We start from the raw sequence: 20,831 nt of genomic DNA, 5'->3' as shown, positions 1-20,831 counted from the left end.
CACTTAAACTGAGCTTATTTGGAAAAAGCTGATGTCATTTACCTCCTTCTTCACCAATTGCAATATTTAGATTGAATCTGATGGCAGCAGTGTGATTGTTTGCTCATGTTGTCAATCAAATCGGTCAGTTTTAGGTGAGTGTTATGATCAATTAAAAGATACAAAGCACTTGTGTAACTTCTGTTTCTTTTTCTCCATCTGCCTGTAGCCATGGGAGTGCTCATGTCAAAGAAGCAGCAGGTGGAGAAGGTGCAGAAATGCAACGCTGTCGTCTCTGCCTTCCAGTCGGGTCTGAAAGATCGTGTGGTTGCCGCCAAACAGGCGGAAGGAGAGGTGGAGGAGGCGGATGGGTCTGCCAAGGCTTCCGCCAGTCCTGACGAGAAAAACACAGAGGAGGCGGAGAAAGAGGACACGGACAACAGCGCGGGTCCGTCGACCTCCCAGCAGGCCTCAGCTCCAGCGAGAGACGAGTGTAAAGTCAACCAGGAGGCTTGGTCGAGGTTGCGGGATGGGAAAGGAGTGGAGCCGGAAGATCTTGACAAGAGCCATCAGCTCACACCACCTGCTTTTGTGCGACCCAAAAGGGAAGCCGACGACGACCAGCCTGTAGAGGTGGAGCTGGAAAAGAAGGAGCAGGTATTAAATGATGCACTTAGAGCAATAGCTGTTTACCTGCTGGATGTCATTGGGTATTCATGGCTAGGGTGTTATTCAAATCAAACATACACATAAAAAAACACTTTGATTCCCCAAACTCTGAGATTAAAGAGATGACTGCAAGACATCAAATCATCTCCATGGCAACAGCAGTATATTACCTCTTTTCCTCCCTCATTATGATCAAGCAGTTCAGCTGGCTGTAAAGGGACTCTTCAGATTTATCGAATCACACTTGTTGAAGGTGAGAAAGTATGAGTTTAAATCTGTCCTCGGCAAGTCCTTTTATTTCCACACTAGCTGCAATTTCTGGTTGAAGTGTGTGAGGGCTCTTCACAGTGAGCATCTTGTGGGCGGCCTGCTTTGGCTGGCTGGGAGAGATGACCATAGCCAGGGCGACGCTGACTAACATGGGATGGAGTTCAAGGGAGCACTGACACCATCAGGTTTTCGATTTTGCAAAGAGTAAACACTGCATCGCAACGTATTCTGCTGATGATGCTGCAGTTTAAGAAAAGGTACAGAAATTAAATCTTGCAATAATAATAGATATGTAGCTGGGAATTTTGAAAGACCAGGATAGAAAGGGGAAATTATATATATATGTTTCAAGCTAATTAATACATTGCCTTGCTAGCCAACAATGAGTAAGTGGTTTACAACCTGCCACCGTCTCTTTATTCCCCACACAACTATAAAACCCAATTCAGACCAAAGAGTTGTGACGAGATGAAACGTTGCATGGAAAAATTGCAGCACTGGAAACTGGTCCGTTTCAGCTCGACTCGAGCCAGCTGTTGGTGTCGCCTGTGAATGTTAATGCGCAGTAATTAGTGTGTTTTCTGCCTCTTAAAAAATACACCAATTCCTCTAAACTCCTCCAGTAAAAGATACATTGACAAAACGGTTGATTTCCTGTCTCAATTTCACGGCATACATTTGCATAAACTGCTGAGTTATTCCATTGACGCATCCATGAGCGGCTTCAAATTTGCAAACCTCTCACTTTATGTTCATGTCATTTCTGTTCCAAATAACTTACTATTACTATCTTCATTCATGTTTTACAATGTTTCAAATTTTATCCTCTTACGAAAAAGGCTAAAAAGATGGCAATTAAAACAAAAATAGATAGTGTTGTTACTGTGGAGATGTTACATCTCTCGTTGCTTTGGTGTAAACCAGTAGGTATCAGAATGTTGCAGACTGGTGAATTGTGAGTAGTTGCAAGTTTCAAATCATCTTGTTGTGACTCTTCAATTTGAATTGACCTTTAGATGTTTGTGTGATATGCTGATGACATTCTGTTATACTGTTGTGAGTATTTTATTCCAATGGCATTATTCCAGTCCAATGTCTTCTTCATCCCAAGGTATTGGCTTTGTTTTTGTTTAGTTTTTTTTTTTTTTTAATGAATGTTAATTAATACAACAGTTGGTATTCTGTTGAAGTACATCTCCACTTGTATGCAAGAAATATCAAAATCTAAAGGCGTCTATCTCTAAAGTTCAGTATTTTCATTCTTGACACTGCTGTTTCTGTCACTTTACACATGTACGGCCAAGTGTAAGACTGCGAGTTCCCTTCAGGAGAGACTGTCTGGAAATGTGGGATGCTCTTCCCATACTAATATAATATCGCGTCTCTGCTCTCTCGACTATGACAGTCAGGTTTTCTCCTTCCCTTCAAGTGAGGTCATTTGGGACACCTACAAAAAACTTTGCCTGTCAGCATGGTCAACTCAATTGAGTTGTACAGACATTTTCCTACCATACAGTTAAGACTAAGCACAGCCAAAGGCACTTGGTGCATTCAACACACATACTACACTGCAGCACAATAAAAACTGAAGTCAGTAGGGTCACTTTAGATGTTAGTCTTGATTGTTAGAGAAATAACTGCATTTCGACCCGCCCTGAAGGCACTGTGCACTGTGACACTGAAATACAGATATAAAAAAGTGAGGAAAGAAAGTGACAGTGTCTGTGTGTGCTTAATAGGCTAACAGTATTCTGCAGTCATTTTCCCTCGCATGACAGCTGAGTGGATTCTGGCTGCAAAGTGACTTTACAAAAAGATTTGATAAATACTAACCCTGAGCACCTTTGAGGGCACATATATAAGTGTTATATCAGAGGTAGTGATTTCTTAATCATCTATCTTAAAATACAAGTGAAGTACACAACACAAATTATCATTATAAAATATTATACCAAACCTCCCACTATCACTCCTACCACTGATGCCTCATCTCTCATCCTGACCTGCAACACAGAAGTTTAGTCAACAGGAGATTTTTTTTTAATTTATTTTTTTATTTTTTTATTTTATACACTTTATTAATCCCCGAGGGGAAATTTCTTCACTACAGCAGGGGGGCTCTCAGTGGGGAGCTGCTGCAGCAGGCTGCCACTAGCGCGGCGCCAGGTAACCTGACCTGAGGTGCATGTTTTTGGATGATGGGAGTTTTGGCAGTGCTGGTTTGGGTGTGTTTGTAATCCTCATTAAATTAAGGTGTTTAAACAATCTTGGCGACGAAGAACATTGATATATAATAAAACCATTTATGTAAATGACACACTCTCACTGACACCCTCTGCTTTCGTCCTCCAGCCACCGAGCGACGAGATGTGTGAAGTGTGCGAGGTGTGGACGGCCGACGATCTGTACCCCTGCAGGATCTGCACCCGTATGTTCCACGATGGCTGCCTCAGTGAGCTGGGCTACCTGCGTGCCGAGGCCCTGCAGGAGATGAGAGATACGGCCCACACTGTTACCGGCTGGAGCTGCTATTATTGTGTAAGTCAGCACGGCTGAGTGCCATTGTCTTGAACATGCCGTTTTCTGCAAATACAGTGTACTATTTATTATCATTGGGAGCATTTGTGGTCACTTTTAAGCAATTGCGCTAAAACATTTAGCCCTGCCAAAAGGAATCATTTTCGAATTTATCCATTTTGAAAATTATCCATATTTAAATTTTCAATATTATTCTGTCTGGTATTAGGCTTCTAAATGCTGACAGTCAGGCAATTTAAATGACTGAGAAAGTCTTTGAATTTGGTTACTTGTATGGATTATAACTGTTTTTCATATATAACTAACTTTTTTATGACTTGTTATTAGATAATGATGCTCCTATCCTTGTCAGCCTATGTATGTTGATATGTTGATATGTTGCAACATGCCTGCAAGTTTTAAAGTTTTGTGTGTGGACTGGGTAAATTGTAAATTAATTTTAAATCTGAATCTCAAATTACAAATCCCTTTTAGAATGCTAAATAGTCAGAAATCTACAAACATAAAACAAATTTTCTGCTGAAAATTACTTGTGGCTGATTTGACAAATTGACACATTTCTAAAGTCCTACTAGGGTTCTTTTTTTTTTTTTTTTACAGGAAACTAAACTTGTAATTAAATTTAATCTGATAAAACTCACCATGACACTCAAAAGGGGCATTGCATTTTTTTTGATGAATGCTAATTGGACAGTTATGGTAATAATGAGATGCGGCTGTTTAATCATCAAGGTTTTGAGCTCTAACAGATGGCACCTAACGTTCACTGCTCTGCTCTGTCGAACGGAACATTTCACAGCAAACCCTTGTCAGAATTGGAAAGTCCCAGGTGAAACTAATATTGTCAACGATGGGCTCTATTTCCTTTAAGTGTCAGTGACTGGAAGTTAGGGACACTAATTAGCAACAGCTGGGTAGATTTGCCAGTTGTCATTGAAGCTGGTGAAATCAACTAGTGTTGCCTTCGCCTTTCACTTCACTTCACTTCACTTCACTTCACTACTGTCACTTATAGAGTTTATAATGAACTCTGATGCTGATGCTGTGGCTGATGCAGTGTATAACTCACCATTCACATGCATGGGAGTTGTTTGAATATGGGCCATGTCTTCAAAGTCCTCCTTCATGGGGAGTTACGTGTTAAGCACAGGCTACAGGCACCAACATTATGTATCCCATTATGTGGGCTAACCATGTGTTTCTGCAGTAGGGCGATAAGGACAGGTATCTCTTTCACGTGGCTTTCTAGCAGGCAATTGTCATTAGCAATTATTGTACTGGACAAACGTGCGGCTACATGTTTTTTTTTGTGTTAAACTGCGTGGGGCAACATTTGAGCCGAGTTTATTGTGTTTCTAAAACAATAAAACAAAGGGCAGCTTTTCATCAGGAATTCAAGGCCAGAGCCAAAACCGATGACTCTCTGGAGATCGTCGCCCCTGTGAAATGCAATCTGTTTTAATTCCAGCGTAAACAGCTGAAGAGCGCTTTTTGCTCGAGGACCCTTCAGAGTGGAGTAGGGACTTCACCGTCTTTCGCCGGCCCGGAGAATCAAAAATCACTTGCCAAATTTGTGCAGCGGGGGGGGGTGAAGGTGTTCACACAATGTGAGAGAGGACACGGAAAGGTCTTCTCTCTTTGGCTGGCTGCCTTGGTGTGTTTGAGGAAAGAGGATGGAAGGAGAGAATTCAGTGAGGGGGAGAGAGACATGTTTGATTTAAACTGTGAATTCTGATTGCTAAAGAAACCAACTATTTTGTTAGCACGTGTCAGCCAGCTGTTACAAATCCCCCGTCTTCTTCTGTCGCATCTGACATTTAATTTCACACAGACGGAATGAGTTCCCTTGGAAATGGATTTACAGTCAGCATTCAAAGTAAGCAAGTAAGGCTCAATCCCAGCCAATCAGATGGAGGAAAAAAAAAAAAAATCCATCCACACAGGAGCTGTCTTTATAGCACTGGCCTCATTTTGATGCTTTCAGCCAGCCCCTGAGGGCCCTAAGGGCTGAGATACCATGGTCACACTCAAAGGGGTCTTTCACTGCTGGAAAGGTGGTCTTTTCATAAAACTGGCCAGTCAGCACAGTAGAAAGGTGCATACAATGTTTTAAATGGGCTCTACATGACTAGAGAAAACGGGGATAAAAGAGAGAAACGGCTTTGGTATTACATTTTGCTTGAAAGGAAGGTGATCTACAACAATCAGAATGCACTGGGTTTGTTGCCTCCCAAGGTCACTTCCAGATCGCTCTTATTGGACAGGCTTGCTCCGATGTTTCTATTGTTGCAGCACCGCCACTCTCCGTCCTCCGTATGCTGTAAATCGTCTGCACTGCATTCTTGCTTAGAAATAGTCTCAACTATCTGATGAAAATAGTTTTTCTCCATATGTACTGGAGCCTTCTTCCGTGGTGTTCCATTGGCTTTTTGTGTAAGTGAGTAGACAACAGGCTGTTTTGATATTTGATCTGAACCCCCCTCTCAATCCTCAGTTTTTGTATTTTTTTTGTGGACAGTCGGAAGTACAAACTTAAGTTCGAACAACAGCCTTTGTGTCGTGTCCTCTTGTGGATTTTTCCCGGCAACTGAGCGGAAAGTTCACAAAGGCAACATGGAGGAAAGTTCAACACTGTTCCTTTGAATATACTATGTACATAGGGATGATACAAAGCTTGTTGAAAATCAAGTTTCCCTTCAAGTCCAAATTGAGGAGTTTCTGTTGAAAAGCACATTTGATACACTAAAAAATACACTGAAATGGTCTTCTCTTTGAACTAAAGACAATAAAGTGTGATCACTGAAATAGAGAAGCATCTTCAGGTTTAAAGCTTGGATTTTTTTTCTCATTGGAACAAATTAACCATATATCTGATCTTATATACACAAGGTTATTATGATGAACAATGATCTATTTACACATCCAGAGGACATGGAGCAAAATTGGCAGTCATTTGGAGTCATGTTTGCAACTGCCTGATGAATATCAGTCCAATATTCACTCTCCTTTTTAGTTTTGATTCCAAATCATCAACTCTTGAGAAAAAAAAATCAAGGTGCAAGATGTTTGTTGGAATCTAGCATGCAGGTTTATCTGAACCTTTTCACAAAAAATATTTGCTTCTGCAAATTTGCAAAACTAGACTGACTAAAAGGCAGAGCTAATTGGGTGGAAATTCGTATATTAATAGTGTAATCTAGTAATGAAATACTGCTTTCATTCCACACAGTCCTCATTCATTGCTTACAGAAATATTGTTTCTTCCAACTTTGAACTCAGTAAGAATATTTACTTCTTTAAACTTCTTGCTCTGCTTCAGAGCATACATGTGAGGTATTTAAAGCTATTTGTTTTTTTATCAAGACATCAACAACACTGTCATTTTTCCCAACAAGACACTCTAAAATAACTATTCATTCAAGCTGCAAGCACAATAATAGAATGCATTGTTATTTTTATACCTAGTTCCCCAGTGTCCTTTTGTGTCCATATTTTTCAGAGGCTGTCAGTAGGTGTTGCATAAAGCCTTACATCAATTTCAAGGTTCCTCTGAATATTAAGTTGGATGAAAAAAATCTTATTAGGTAGTTGCAAAAATATCAAAACATCCAGAGCAGATGGGAAGTTTTATTGCTTTGCAGACAGTCTGTGATACTCGGGGTGACGCCTGAAAATATTAGATTACAGAAGTAATGTCTGGCAAAGAGCAAGCAAAGGAAGCAGCTTCCTGATGGCAGCTTGATCATTTCTTTAGTTGTTATTCCTGATTTTCAATTTACTTTTGAAATGACAGGCAGATACAGATAAATCGATACCTAATGCATTCTTGCGGGAAAGTATTGACTTAATTACAAGCCTAATAAGATGCAGCACCCAGGTAGCTTTAATAAATATAATCATGGAACTATACAGACAAAGGTAAACAAAACGAAGGCAGCCTCTCTTGGGCTTGGACAGATCTTCATTAACAGGTGTAGATGTAGGTAAATACAAATCAATACAATTATCAACACCTGCCACTTGGCTTGACAAATTATGAATTGTATTATGGGAGATGGCAGAAATCATCTTAAATTATCACCTGAGATGATCAAACAACAAACATGACGTTTAATTTCAAGCGGGCACTTGAGTACAAGCTGGAAGTGAAGGATAGGAAGTGGCCTACTAGATATGAGATGTACAAAAGACAGATGATAAATGTAGCTCTGTGATATACAATAGATTTGTAGACATCTGTGGCCCTACAGCTCTGTTTCACATCCCATATTTTATTCTGTAGCGACCATCCTTTCTTGAAACGTGTCCACGCTGAGCTTTTGAAGGAGTTTTGTGATTGTAGAAAAGCTGCAGAAAGGAGCCACTAGAGGACAAGTACGAAACAATGAGAAAGGAATCATAGAGGGGATTTCAGTGTGACACCTACAGCCTCTCTATTTCGTGATCTGTGGCCATAGCTCTCACTTAGCTTAGACATTTTATAGTAATAGTTCTTCTCTTCTAAAATTATATGTCACAATTTTAAGAGGGCACTGTGTCCTTGAGTGTTGCAGACAGGATGTGAGTTTCCTATCTTAGTTTAGTATTTCATTTCTCTGTTTTCCCGTGACTTTGGCATGGCCACCGGGCTCAGATGTTAGTCGTGAATGAATGAGAACACAAATGGATGAAAGAAGGATGGGTCATTTGAGTGAGTTTCATCACATTAGTGAGATTCCTGTACCCAGGCAGAACCATCCATGTGTAGTACCCAGACATTCCAAGAGAGGACCGTGTGGTGTTCAAAGCAGTGCAAATAAATACATAAATAATTCCTCATACAGTATACAGTCTTGAGCCATAAATGCTGCAGATGGTAGGGTGATAAGTTGCTGGCAGTTACTGTGATCTTAATGACAGGTTTTTAAAGTCCTGTTGCTCATGTTGGTGGCCATGTTAGACTCCCACTGGCAGATATAATGAGGCCATGTGTCCCTCTTTGGGGCGGGGGTCACTGTTGGAGTCAGGGGGGAAACTAAAGCATTTGATCAAATGCTCTTCTCATCTTATTTATTCTTTTTTTTTCTTCTTCATTATTGCTATTGGTCATAACAGTGTAACCACAGGCTCTGTAGAGAATGATGTGTTTGTTTCTTTTCTTGCCAAACCCAAAGGGAAACTGACACACACACATAAAACATGGTCTCAGTGCTATAACCCATACTTCAGCATATCTAATAACTATTGGCTGATATATCTGCTCTTTATCCACATCCCCTTATAACAAATTGCATTTTGCAGCAATCTGCTGAGCTTGAAGGGTCTATTTTTTTTCCCATCTGTTTTTTTGAAGAGTGGGCGGTCGTGCATTTTCATTAAGATTTCCGAATGCGGCTTTTATGAAGCCCTGACAGATTGTAAGGGTGATTAAGGACTATGTAAACAAACCAGAATTGACTTACCTCAATAATCCCAAAGACATCATTAAAGTTTCATCACATCACTTATGTGATAAATAATGTACAAATATAAATATTAAAATCAGTGTCTCCTGTGATTTTCCTTGGCCGTGGACGTGCTGATATTTACACCATGCTGGGAAGAGATGTAAATATTACACACACATCTTTACATCAGACATGTGTTTCACTTCCCTCTCTAAATCTCTACATTGCATTTGAATTTACTTATATAGAGTATATAATGGGACTCTGTGGTTTGTCTATTGTAAGGAAACAGAGGCTTACATTTGATTAAACTTTATTTATTCCCATTAAATTAGGGTGTGTTTGCACTAATTGTAGACATATGGATTGAATTGTTAAAACAAGTTTGTTTTAGCAAAAATATTTTTTCATTAAGAAAGTTTCGCCCCTAACAACACTTTGCACTTCTTTGTAAACCTTCCTCTTTTCATTTACTCTCTGGGAAACACAAGAGTTGCTGTAATGTATTCACAATCCAATACCTCGTGTGCTTGTGGCTAATTACAAGAAGCCTGTTTGGGACTAGTTTGACCAGTTAATAACCATCAAGCAGGGCCACTTGACTATAAAAGAAATATTGTGAGTATTACTTTACGAGTAGGAGTGTAATCCTCTGCCCTTATCTCACCTTTTCCTGCAGGACAATCTGAATCTGCTCCTGACAGAGGAAGAGATGTACAGCCTCATGGAGACCTACAAGCAGTGCAAGATCATCCCAGGTGTGTCACTGCTAAACGTTAGAAACAACATTTAGTTGCACGTGTTGCAGGCGTTGATGACCCTGTCCACGGCAACACTGTAGTGGTTAGGAATTTGTTGACATATTTTAAGGGACACCGACGTTACTTGGTCTGCCAATTTGGTCCAGAGTCTCCAGACCTAAATATATTAATTCAATAACTTCCCTGAGCCCTGACCTTTCTTTTACTATCACCATGAGGTCAGCAGTAATTTTCCCAATACTTTGGTGTATGACCAAAATATCTATTGATGTTTTCATGAACTTCAGCAAGTGCTAGCATGCTAATATGCTGAACTAAGATTGTTAAAAAGGTAAACATTGTAGTTGCTTGTTATGGTTTAGACTTCATTACCATTTTGTAGTCTGTATTTTAGCCTGGGTTATGGGTTTCCTGTCTTACTTTGTAGTCACTCTCCCCCTATGTCTTGTGCTGTGTTCAGATTCTCCACTTTTCTACTAAATAGTGACCTTTATAATCAACAGGTGACCGATCCGAATGGATCTTCTTCACTACACAATCCACTATAAAACAGACAAATTGACAATCCAAATGCAACATTAGTCGACTTCATTTCCTACCCTTGTGTGATTATTTGCCCTACCTTGATTAGTTTCAGTAGTTCCTCATTGTCCTCCTCTCCCTGGTGTATTTAGTCTGTGTGCTGTTCTTCCCTCTTGGTCACTTTGTTTTAGTTTCTTATTTTTGTGTGTGTATATTAATATCAAGTAAGCTCTGTACCCTGGTTGGTTCTTTGTTGCTTTCGTGTCTTACTTCTGGATTTTGCCTCTTTAGTTCTTTTTTGGATCTGCTGTACATACTCACAGAACAGCTAGCATGGCTGTCGACTTGTGGTCTTGCTTTTATATTTCATATTAAAATTACTTTAGTAAAAAAAAAAAAAAAAAAAAAAAAAAAAAATGAAGTTCTAGTCCAGTCAGTCATAGTATATAGTTATACAGATGGCTAAATGGTCAGTACTGCCTCTTTTGCTTGCCTAGTGGTTGTACATGCCATAAAAGTCAATGACATTTACTGTGCAGAACAACTACCAAGACATAAGATAAATGCTTGAACAACTGCTTGATGTCCACCCCACAGAGAAGTCAACTGCCTCACACTGTTCTTCCTTTGAGTTATTAAATTTTTTGCCCTCAACTCAGTCTACTTTCAAATTAGTTTTACTATCCTGTGGCTTGTCTGGAAGACAATCCATGGGAGGCGGTCTTGCCTTTGTTGAAAATGAGTCACCCTAGGTTAATTATATCTGGAAGACTGCTAGGTGACTAATTGGGTCTGATGTGATGAATTGTTCCTTGCTGTTGTAGAGTCATGCCTTGTGTCAGACGAGCTGCTGCAGTACCGCCACTTCGTATCCAAACAGCAATTCGATAAGGACCTGACTGATGAGCAAGAGGAGGAAGTCTTGGCTCAGTTTGCTGCGCTCGATCCTGAGAAGAAGGGCCACATCGAATGGTTGGACTTTCTCTACTTTGAGTCTCTGGCAGTGTTGAGGAAGTTGCGCACAGAGGTATAGTATTAGGTTGAGAAATGAAGCTGAATGTACTGAAAAAATACTTTTGACTAGCAGCACTCTATGATTTAGTTACAGGATCCAATGGCACCGTAAAATTCAGTTTTAAAACTCAACCATGAACTTTGCTGTTTTTTTACTACTATGAATGAAATCTCTACAGTAGTCCTGATGTGTCATATCTTATAGTCCATGTCACTTTTGAAAGATGTACGTCAAGAAGACTGTGAAGGCAATCTTTTATTCACTTTCTTACATAGTCAACTACAGTATACCCTATATAGATAAAGTACATTACATTTTCCAAAGTGAGGGAGGGTATCTTCAAGCCAAAATAAATACTATCTACTCAGCCTTTGTGGTCAAACAATACATTGTGTTGTGGTTAGTTTAATAACATTTTATAGAATGGCCTAGTCGTAAAAACGACAAACCTTTTAGCTTGCATCCACCAATTTTGTCAGTCATTTTACTGTCACATGATCACCTCAGAACTGTTTAAATATATTTCTTTATGCTGTGAGAGATTCAATTGGCAGTTTGTAAACTGTGTGACTTTAAGGTCGCATGGCGTAAATCAGTGCTTTCAGATTGTCAGACAGAGCTGACGTGATTGATTGAGGCCAAAGAAATACTCCCTAAAAATACCTTTGCCAGGCTGCTGAATTACAACAAATGAAATCATAAAAGGTGAATGGAATTTATGAGTGATTTAAAGCAGTAGGTCCTAGCCACCTCATCTCATACTAGTTATTGGATTTACTTTTCCCAGAACTCAATGGTGCGTCTGTTGACTGCCAAGGAGAGAAACAATGCAAGGTCAGTGTTCCTGGGTCTGGACCAGGATAAAGACAGTGTGATCACAGGAGCAGAGTGCCGTCAGGCTCAGCAGTCCTGGTTTCACAAGTTCAACAAAGACTCACAGTCCTGCAATGTGAGGTGAGTAAACCACACGACACTTCTATGTACAGCGAGCAGGATTTAGGGGGAGTAACGATCTCATTTGAATGCAAACTGAGACAGGCAGAGGCAAAAAAAAAAAAAAAGGTTTGGCTGCTTAGGGAAAAGAGATAGTGAGAAAGAAGCAAGATAACGAGCCATGTTCTTTTCTCATTACATATGCTTCCTCTGGTCGACATAAATTACCATGACAGTGTCCATTTTCATTGCTTTCAAGATGACACACAACTTTACTTGCCCGATATATTAAATTATTAAATCAGACTCTTTAGTCGCTTCAAGTTGAAATGTTCTGCTTACAACTTTGTTGCTGCCACAACTTACTTGCGTATTACAGCTTCACTTGTTAATAAGAGGCAAAGCGTCCGTTAAAATGTTGCAACAGGCAACTAATTTATCATCTTAGAAACATGATAACAGGACAACAGTTAGAGTTCATTAAACATCAGCTGTCAGCTCGCTGTTGTTCACTTTAAAGGTGTAATATGCAAGATTTATGTTTCATTTGGTAATACCACTTCAGGACCTTGAGAGGCAACAGTGAGTCATTGTTGCTCTCAGAGTTGCGGCATGTTGGTTGAATTTAGCGTATTACAGCCCTGCCGTTTCTTGGTCATTGTCGAACATTTAGGCTTGGCTATAGCTTGCTCATCTCCATTTTTAGAAAGATCATTTCGTGGTAAAACAACCACATCAAAACCAAATATCGATACTCTTTGCATTGCCATTATCTGCACTGAAGAGCCGTTTTGAATTGTTCAAACAGTATCAGGATGCCTGGTTTGTTTGCTGCATAACATTTCCTCAGTATGGTAGGTGACAAGCTAATTGTGCTCGGCGCATACAGTTATTCTAACTCATCAACAGCTAACTTAACACATTAATACTGTTAACGTTACACAATTAGCTTTATAAGCTTTATAGCCACCGTTAGCATCAACAGTTGTTTTCTTACCAGTCCAGAAAAACATTGGGAGCTAAGCATCCAGCTTCATTCCTGTACAATGGAAAGCATTGCCAGCATTAAGTCTTGTTTCAATAAGGGGAATAATGGTTCTTCTAATAAGGAAACTCCTAGATAATCATTGGAGATGCTGTCAACAAAGATCTTTGAATGCAGAACAGTAAAGCTTATTTAGGCTTTAAAAATGGAGGAGAAATATCAACGTTAATACAGACATTCTTTTCCCAATGCACCATTTACTGATTACATAATTTGCATATCATTATGCTTTGCTTCCAAGATAATGAAAAGGAAGGAAAGAAGACATTATTCATCATCAAACAAGTAACCAACTCAAATATTGAGATTATTCATTTTGTAAAGATTATACATTGAATAAACATGAAAGAAGAATTTAATTGCAGAAAAATATGAGTTTAACAGGCCAGTGCTTCTTCAGTGTTTGCACTGGTGTGAGCATTTATCATTTAACATGCTGTCCGGCGAGTATAGCAAATCAAAAACCACATCTATGACTAAAAGTTCCCCCAGGTTGTGCAGTGTGTCAACAAATCCATCGTTAGTCGCCTTTTGGACATCTGATAACAGCCTCCACAGTGAGTTGTTGGGCTCTTTGTTTATTTCTCTCACGCTTATGTTGACACCGGAAATATATGACCAGCCAGTGTGCACTGTAACACGACCTGGGCGTAACGATGTGGTTTCCCCAGCCTGCTGCAGAGGAGCTTTCAGCAGCAACAGATAACTGAAGAATCAAAGGCATTGTTTCTCATTGGCACTGTGACCAACGCCGAATGCAATAACTGTTCTAACAAGTGCAACCCAGGAGAATAACCTGACAACACATACAAGCTTTGTGAAGCTTTTTGTTGAAACCGGACCAAAGGAAAGACTAAGTACGAGATACCTTTCACAATATAATGCAATCTTGTGCAACATCACCACAAAGTACAGCGATGAATCAACACCTCTTTGACCAAGTCTTAACCTGAACTTCACAGCCTTCAGAAGAGCACTATTGAACCAGACTGTATTGTATAGATTGTGTTTTTTTATCATGTCCATTCCCTTTACAATCTATACATGAAAGTTAATATGATTTATGATAGAAATAGTATGAGCAACCACAGTTTGTTTTGCACAATACTTGATATGTTTTTTTTTAAAAAAGTTATCACTGCTCCTTTGACAGTTTTACACCCAGAGACAGACCTCATCAGAGTGATGCTGACAGGACAATCAGCTCTGATTGACTGTAATGGGGCTACATTTGTTTGTGAGACATTGTTTGTGTGTGTGTGTGTGTGTGTGTGTGTGTGTGTGTGTGTGTGTGTGTGTGTGTGTGTGTGTGTGTGTGTGTATTCAGAACCATTAATCATGCAAAAGCAGCACTTACACTGTGCAGAAGTACTTCATTCCAGGTGGAAGTTTATTAGTATTAGAAATGTTTTTTATTGAAGTTGCAAAAATAAAAGCATTTTTGTGCATGCTTTGAAAACTCTATCACAATCTCCTAAGTTCGAACAGCAAAAAAAAAAAAAAAAAAATATTGAGGAGAAAAGAACAATATTTCCTTCAGACATGAAAGACTGGAAACATTTAAGTACAAAACCCTTCAGATTTGTAGTGTAATAACTGCTATCCATCACTGTGTCTGTGTGTGCATGTGCTTGTTTACTGCTTAACCCTTTTGTGCTGTCAAATCTCCCATGCTCGACCATTCCATCCCTCTCACCTGTATTCAACATGTGGCATTCCCCACAGACTCATGGGATTCTGCTCTCCTATGAATTGTGGGTGAGTGTGACTCAGCACTGCACGGCTCGTCTCTTTTTTCCCCTCACTTCAACACCTCTCTAGCACTCTGCAATCCTCAAGTATTCTCCGACAACTTCGATTGAATTTGTAATTTAACCTGTAGGCTTAAAACAAAAGAAAAAAGAAATAACTTTCTTATCTCCAAAGTGAGTCTCTCTGTGAACATAAAACAGTTAGAGACACATACATCCCTGAATGGAGTTTAATGAGCTGAATGTGAGCTCTTCATATGATCCGGTCTTGTTATACTGAGGCATGGATGAGATTCAGGCTGGCCTGTAATTATAGGGATCAAAAGAAAGCCTTTTGTTCTCTTTAGGGGAGCTTCTTTTTAAAAGCCTAAATCATCAGAGGGCACTGTAGACGGGATGAGTGTGTGCAGTGTGTGTGTCAGGTCCACACACAACACTAAAACACAGCCTCAATCAGACTCATTAAAAAGCAAATAACTATCAAATGAGTCAGGAAACTCTGCTCCATTTCATTGTTGGATTGAAGACAGCACAAGCCAGAATGTTAAAGTAAAAAGGAGTTTTTCACGGCGCCATCAGGGTTTATCAGAGGAGCTTTTATCTGACTGCAAAACAACATAAAGCCATAACTCATAGATGTGGAAGAAAGTTCTTTGGGTTTCAAGTGAAACGGGAACTGATAGTGTCTTAATGCACAATGTTGTATAACCTATTTGATTTGACATTGTTTTTTTTCTACTTTGGGTACAAAACAAAACAAAAATCTAAACTAAAGTTTCAGTCTAGCTTTTTATTACTCCAACTGAGCGAACTCTTTCTGCTGAGGAAGACCGTGAACCTATTTTGCCACATTTTACTTTGTACAAACCTCAACAGAGAGTGCCAAGAGATGATTGTCACATCAATCAGTCAAACAAAAATTACAAACTGTTATGTCAGTGGGAGATTTACGGTGTTGGTAGACAAAACAAACTATTTAAAAATTGGAATTTCCTCAAATCTCTTACATTTTATGGACTAAATTAGTGACGAATAAATTAGTAAAACATCTGCAGATTAATCAGTCATGACAACAATTGTCAGCTACAGCTCTAATTTCCTTGTTTCAAGGAAATTATAAAACCTGGACTGCCAGATGTGGATCAGAAAACGCCCTTGGGTAAAACTACCCTGGTTACTGTCATGTTCCCATAAATGGAATGATATTAATAATTCATGGTGCATTTTCCCTGTTTTTGATTTACCTTGTTTTTCCTTTACTTTCAGCGCAAGGAAGTGCCTTGTCCTTCACTGTCTGTTGCACCATTTACCTCGTGCTTTTCTGTAATACTTTTATTCTTTGTTCTTTGCAACAGTATAAGTCATGTTGGCCCCATATGTGAGAGCAGTCCAGCCAGTTCAGGCAGCGACAGGAGCAAGACTGATGACAGCAGGTTTGTCCCTCTATTGTTCTATATACTTAGTGAGCGTATGTGAGTGAGGGTGGTAAAAAGTATCACAAACAAAATAATAGCCCTGCAGTATTTGGTGAAGCTTTCCTTTTAACAGTGTCTTACTTCCAACAGGCTTTACAGGCTGGTCATAAATTTTAAAACACCCTGGCTCACGATCTTAGAATAAGTCTAGACTTTTCCCAGTGGACCAGCCTACACATGGCTGTCGTGACCCTGCAGTGGTACCCACTGTGTCTTTTCCTGGGGAGCAACAGTGGGATTAATTTGGAGTGAAACAACCCAACCCAGAGGGCCGCAGCGTGGACTGTGACCTGCCTACTTCAGAATTCGATGCCACAAATGACCTCAAAACTCCCTGTCTAGCTGTCAGCACATGATGAGGGAGAATCCTCTTTGGCACATGATGACTTCTGAGACTTCTCTTTGTACAAAATTACATGATTTTGCAATAATTGCAGTTAATGCACCAGTACTTCAGGCAGCGACTCCAGGGAAGCACCATTACAAAGAGAGCTACACAAGAGAGTCGCACTAAGATGAATACTAATTACCAGAACATACAGGTTTTATAACTACATTTTCAAAGCATCATGGGGCACATTACAGTGGAATAGAGGCCTGAGTTTTACTGTAATGATATTACGGCACTGTATTGTAAAATGGTGTATGCTGTGTAAAATTATACCTGCACACATACTTATTTGATATGGTTATCATAAGAAGATGCTAAAGGATCAAAACCAGCAATGTTTTGCAACATACATACTGTGTTGAATGGCCCATTTCTTTATGGACATACCATAAATATTCAACAATGAGTCACACACATTTCCTTCTATTTAACAAGAAAAAAAAGCTGAGTAATTTCTTAAAACAGCGTTTAGAAAGTACTGCTCAAACAAGAGTAAATAGCACATTTGTTGGGGACTATTTTTAGTGGCGGATTAATACGTATTTAATATGTTACAGTATTTACAGCACGATGGTGAAGTATATAGGATTGAGTGTAATTAAAGTACCTATTTTCATTGTAATTAAAGAGCAGGTTACCTATTGCAACAGTATGGCTTGCAATGTGTGTTTCTTCATAGTTTCTAAGCAACAGTCAAGCTCTATGGTGCACAAACATTTGGTATATTATTTGGTTTTAGCTACAGAGACTGTATTTGTTAGTAGATCCATTTCATTGCTGGTTATTTCATGGGATATGTATTAAATAAGAAAAATATAGCAGCTACAAACTGTTTTAATTGTTTACTTATTTTTTTTAAATTTTATTTTATTGTTATAAGCGTATCATTATCTGTAATCCCAATTTTAGTAATAAATCAAAATCCTTTCTTTGTCCAACAGGCCGGTGACCTGGGCAGACTTTTTAAAGGAGAGTGCCATCTACATTTTGGCTGCACGGCCCAATAGTTCCGCCATGCACATCCGACTGCCTCTATAGTCCAGGATTCTCCACTGCACCCAGGAGAGAGGGAGGGAGAGCGATAAGAGGGCGTACCCTATACTCCACAGATGATCGGGCAAAGATAGACATGCTGACACGACGACACAAGGACGGCAACTGAGCGATCCGCATGAAGCACCAAGAGGCAGAAGATCAATCCATCCATCCATCCTCCTCTGCGTCACCGTCAACACCACACCACTGACAACACACACGCCGACTGACACACCGATGACGCAAATGACAGCAGCTGTTACAGTTTCCAACTCCAAAAAGCCTGACAGCTTCCAACAAGCGTGAGAGATAGCAAGAGAAAGACAACCCCCTACTTACGACTAGACAGTCGCTGACATTTTCTGAAACTTCAGTTCAGTCAGACAGGCACATAGGATTCTCACAAGGATAAATGCTAGACTCTATGGCCCTCCAGCTACATAACACGCCTTTCCATGTGGGTACGTTCATGTGACAGGCTGTTCTTCTTTCAAGTATTCATTCCTTTGGGCCTCATCGTGTCCTAATAATAACTCCATGCTACTGTAATGGGATTGTGTTTTTTCACCATCAAAAATTGTTAATCACGCTACATTGAAGCAAACGCAAATTCATTATTGTTACTGTCTAATTTCTGGCTGGAGATTAACACCACAGCAACCATTACTAGAACATATACCAAACAAGAATGAAAGCTATCTGCATACATTATATTATAAGAGAACTGCTATACATACCCGTATAAATTATTATAACGCATTAAAAAGCTGTATTTATTCCTGTATCCTATGATGTATCCTCTGTTTCCCCCATTTTCATTCAACAATCTGTGTTATTCTGAAATACTAACTGTGAAAAAGGGATGTGAAGTGAACATTAATGAAAGTTAACCCTGTATGTGACATGTATATACTGTGATATAGTACATTTTGTTCCTGTTGTGCTCTCAGAGCTGCACTACGACAAAGTGGAAACATCCGCTCCTCCTCTTCTAATGTAATTATTTGCACTGTGGGAATGAGATGTAGTTGGACTACTATGTGACATAATCACTGCAATGAAATACTGAAAGACGATGTGAGGTCTGGAGCAAATATTTGTCCTATGTTGTTGATTTGCAGTTTAAAAAATTGCTATGGAAAACATGATGGGAATTCTCTAATGTTACAGATCATATTAGAGTTTAATTGCACATGAGCCTGCCCCTAGAATCACTGGAAACATACTGTAACGAGTAGAACTTCATGTAGTGTTTATGCCATGTAATGGAGGTTCGCCAGGTCCTCTGAGTGAACAAAGTATATGATGATATGAAACTGGATGATCTGAGGGATATGTCACAGTGCTGAAATAAATGCATGGCATTTAGACTCCTTCTTGAGAAGCTTGGGTTTGGGTCTTTTGTCCATTCTTTTTAAGCATGAAAAAGGGATACCAGAATCAAATGTAAAATATTTAACAAATAGATGTGGGGATATGGCTTTAATCAATACCAATCATTCAATAAGGATATATGTTGTACAATATGGATACAATTTTAAATTGTCAACATGACTTCCAATTTAATTACTAATTACAGTTTGAATGAAATTATTAAAATGATAATAATTTTATAAAATGATAAGAATAATGTGATCGTATCATCATTATGTAAATCCAGTTAAGATTCTACAGTAACAAGGATGATTTGCATTGAGAGCTGGGCACTTTTCACAACTTTAAACTCTTAAGTTAGTTCTGATGGTATATTTAGACCTTCTTTTACAAGTAATAAAGAAGCGAGAATTTATAGATGCTGAGAATATAATCAAACAGGTAAAAACTATCAAGATACAGCAATAATAAGTGCAATTGTAATTAAGGGTGGTGTCTTTATTTTTTTAGCTTATTAAAAATCCAAAACCTTCACACCAGAGTTCTGATCATATATTCTATATAGAAATGCAAATGTCTGTAATTGTGTAAACCAATGGGTTTAAAAGACAGTGCAGGCAATAGGGTTCCTTTTGCCAAACCTTTTGGTTATTCCTTAATTTGAAAAGGTTTTCACTTGTAAAAAGGAGCACACCAATTGAAAATATGCATGATTTAAACTCAAACCGTGTTGCTTTGGAGCCTCCAAACCATTGGGTTATAATATAACAAATAAAACTTATATTTTAATACTAAGAAACTAGGGTTAGCTCTATCCTGCTACACATGAACAATGTATAATGAAATGTTAATGATGCTAACTTTTTTGCCAGGAACATGTAACTTTAGCTTCAGTCTTTTTGCGTTATATAATGTATGCAGTCATTACTGCGTTCTTTAAAAAAAAAAAAAAAAAAAAAAAAAAAAAAATCAGCTAAAAACGCTTCAGTGGTTTCACTAACTCCCAGAGTGTGATCATAAATTTATATTAGCTACCTACAACTGTTGAAATCTGCTTCTGCATCTGGCACCATTTCAGCCAAAAAACACCACTGTTGTTAATGAGCAATGAGCCTCCTTTTGTTTACCTGTGTCAAATCGAAGAGCCATTGTTGTGCCAAGCCAGAATGGAAAGTTTAACAGGTGTAACAGTCGATTTTCAGTAGCAATAGAGTAGTGTTGGGTTTATGCTCGTTTGAAATTAACTTTGATTTGCTGAATTTGATTGCCTTGTGCACACTATTCCAATTGGCTGGAGCATGATAAGCATGATATAGCTGCTGCAACATCAAGTCTGACGGCACAGATTATACGTCATGGAGTGCAAAGAGGTGCCCATGAAAATAACAGATAAAATCACAAACATACAGCATGGATGTCAAGAAGGTTGTAGCATGGGGACAATCAGAAGTGGCATTCATGGGGCAAATAGGCTCTGGGAGTATCATGGCCACCGGACCTTTCACCTGCCTGTAATTATCAAGAAAATAATTGTATACAGTACCTACCTTTTCGCTACGGGGCTTTTGGGTTGGACAGAAAGTGTGTTTCGCCTTGAAGGCTTGAAAAGCTTTAAAAAGCAAAACCAAAGAAAATAGAAAGACAAAT

General features: G+C 39.0%; 1 protein-coding gene across 2 annotated transcripts in view; it reads left to right on the top strand.

Moving 5' to 3' along the window:
• phf24 (PHD finger protein 24) overlaps positions 1-19,718 on the top strand; it is a 31,638-nt gene extending 11,920 nt beyond the window's left edge. The window contains exons 2-9 of one of the 2 annotated variants that reach the window (XM_069162078.1): positions 209-636; positions 3,271-3,456; positions 9,562-9,640; positions 10,990-11,192; positions 11,968-12,134; positions 14,884-14,916; positions 16,265-16,342; positions 17,717-19,718. In XM_069162078.1, coding sequence (XP_069018179.1) covers positions 211-636; positions 3,271-3,456; positions 9,562-9,640; positions 10,990-11,192; positions 11,968-12,134; positions 14,884-14,916; positions 16,265-16,342; positions 17,717-17,813 — 1,269 coding nt within the window. In that variant the 5' untranslated portion in view covers positions 209-210 and the 3' untranslated portion in view covers positions 17,814-19,718. The remainder of the gene's footprint in view (positions 1-208; positions 637-3,270; positions 3,457-9,561; positions 9,641-10,989; positions 11,193-11,967; positions 12,135-14,883; positions 14,917-16,264; positions 16,343-17,716) is intronic. The other variant, XM_069162087.1, reaches the window with a different exon arrangement.
• The last annotated feature ends 1,113 nt before the right edge of the window (positions 19,719-20,831 follow it).

The sequence above is a fragment of the Embiotoca jacksoni genome, unplaced genomic scaffold (genome assembly GCF_022577435.1).
Source record: "Embiotoca jacksoni isolate LCO1_2020_lvr unplaced genomic scaffold, fEmbJac1.0.p SCAF_10, whole genome shotgun sequence".
Taxonomy (NCBI): domain Eukaryota; kingdom Metazoa; phylum Chordata; class Actinopteri; family Embiotocidae; genus Embiotoca; species Embiotoca jacksoni.
Note: the sequence above shows the minus strand (reverse complement) of the source record. Positions and strands in the feature narration are given on the sequence as shown.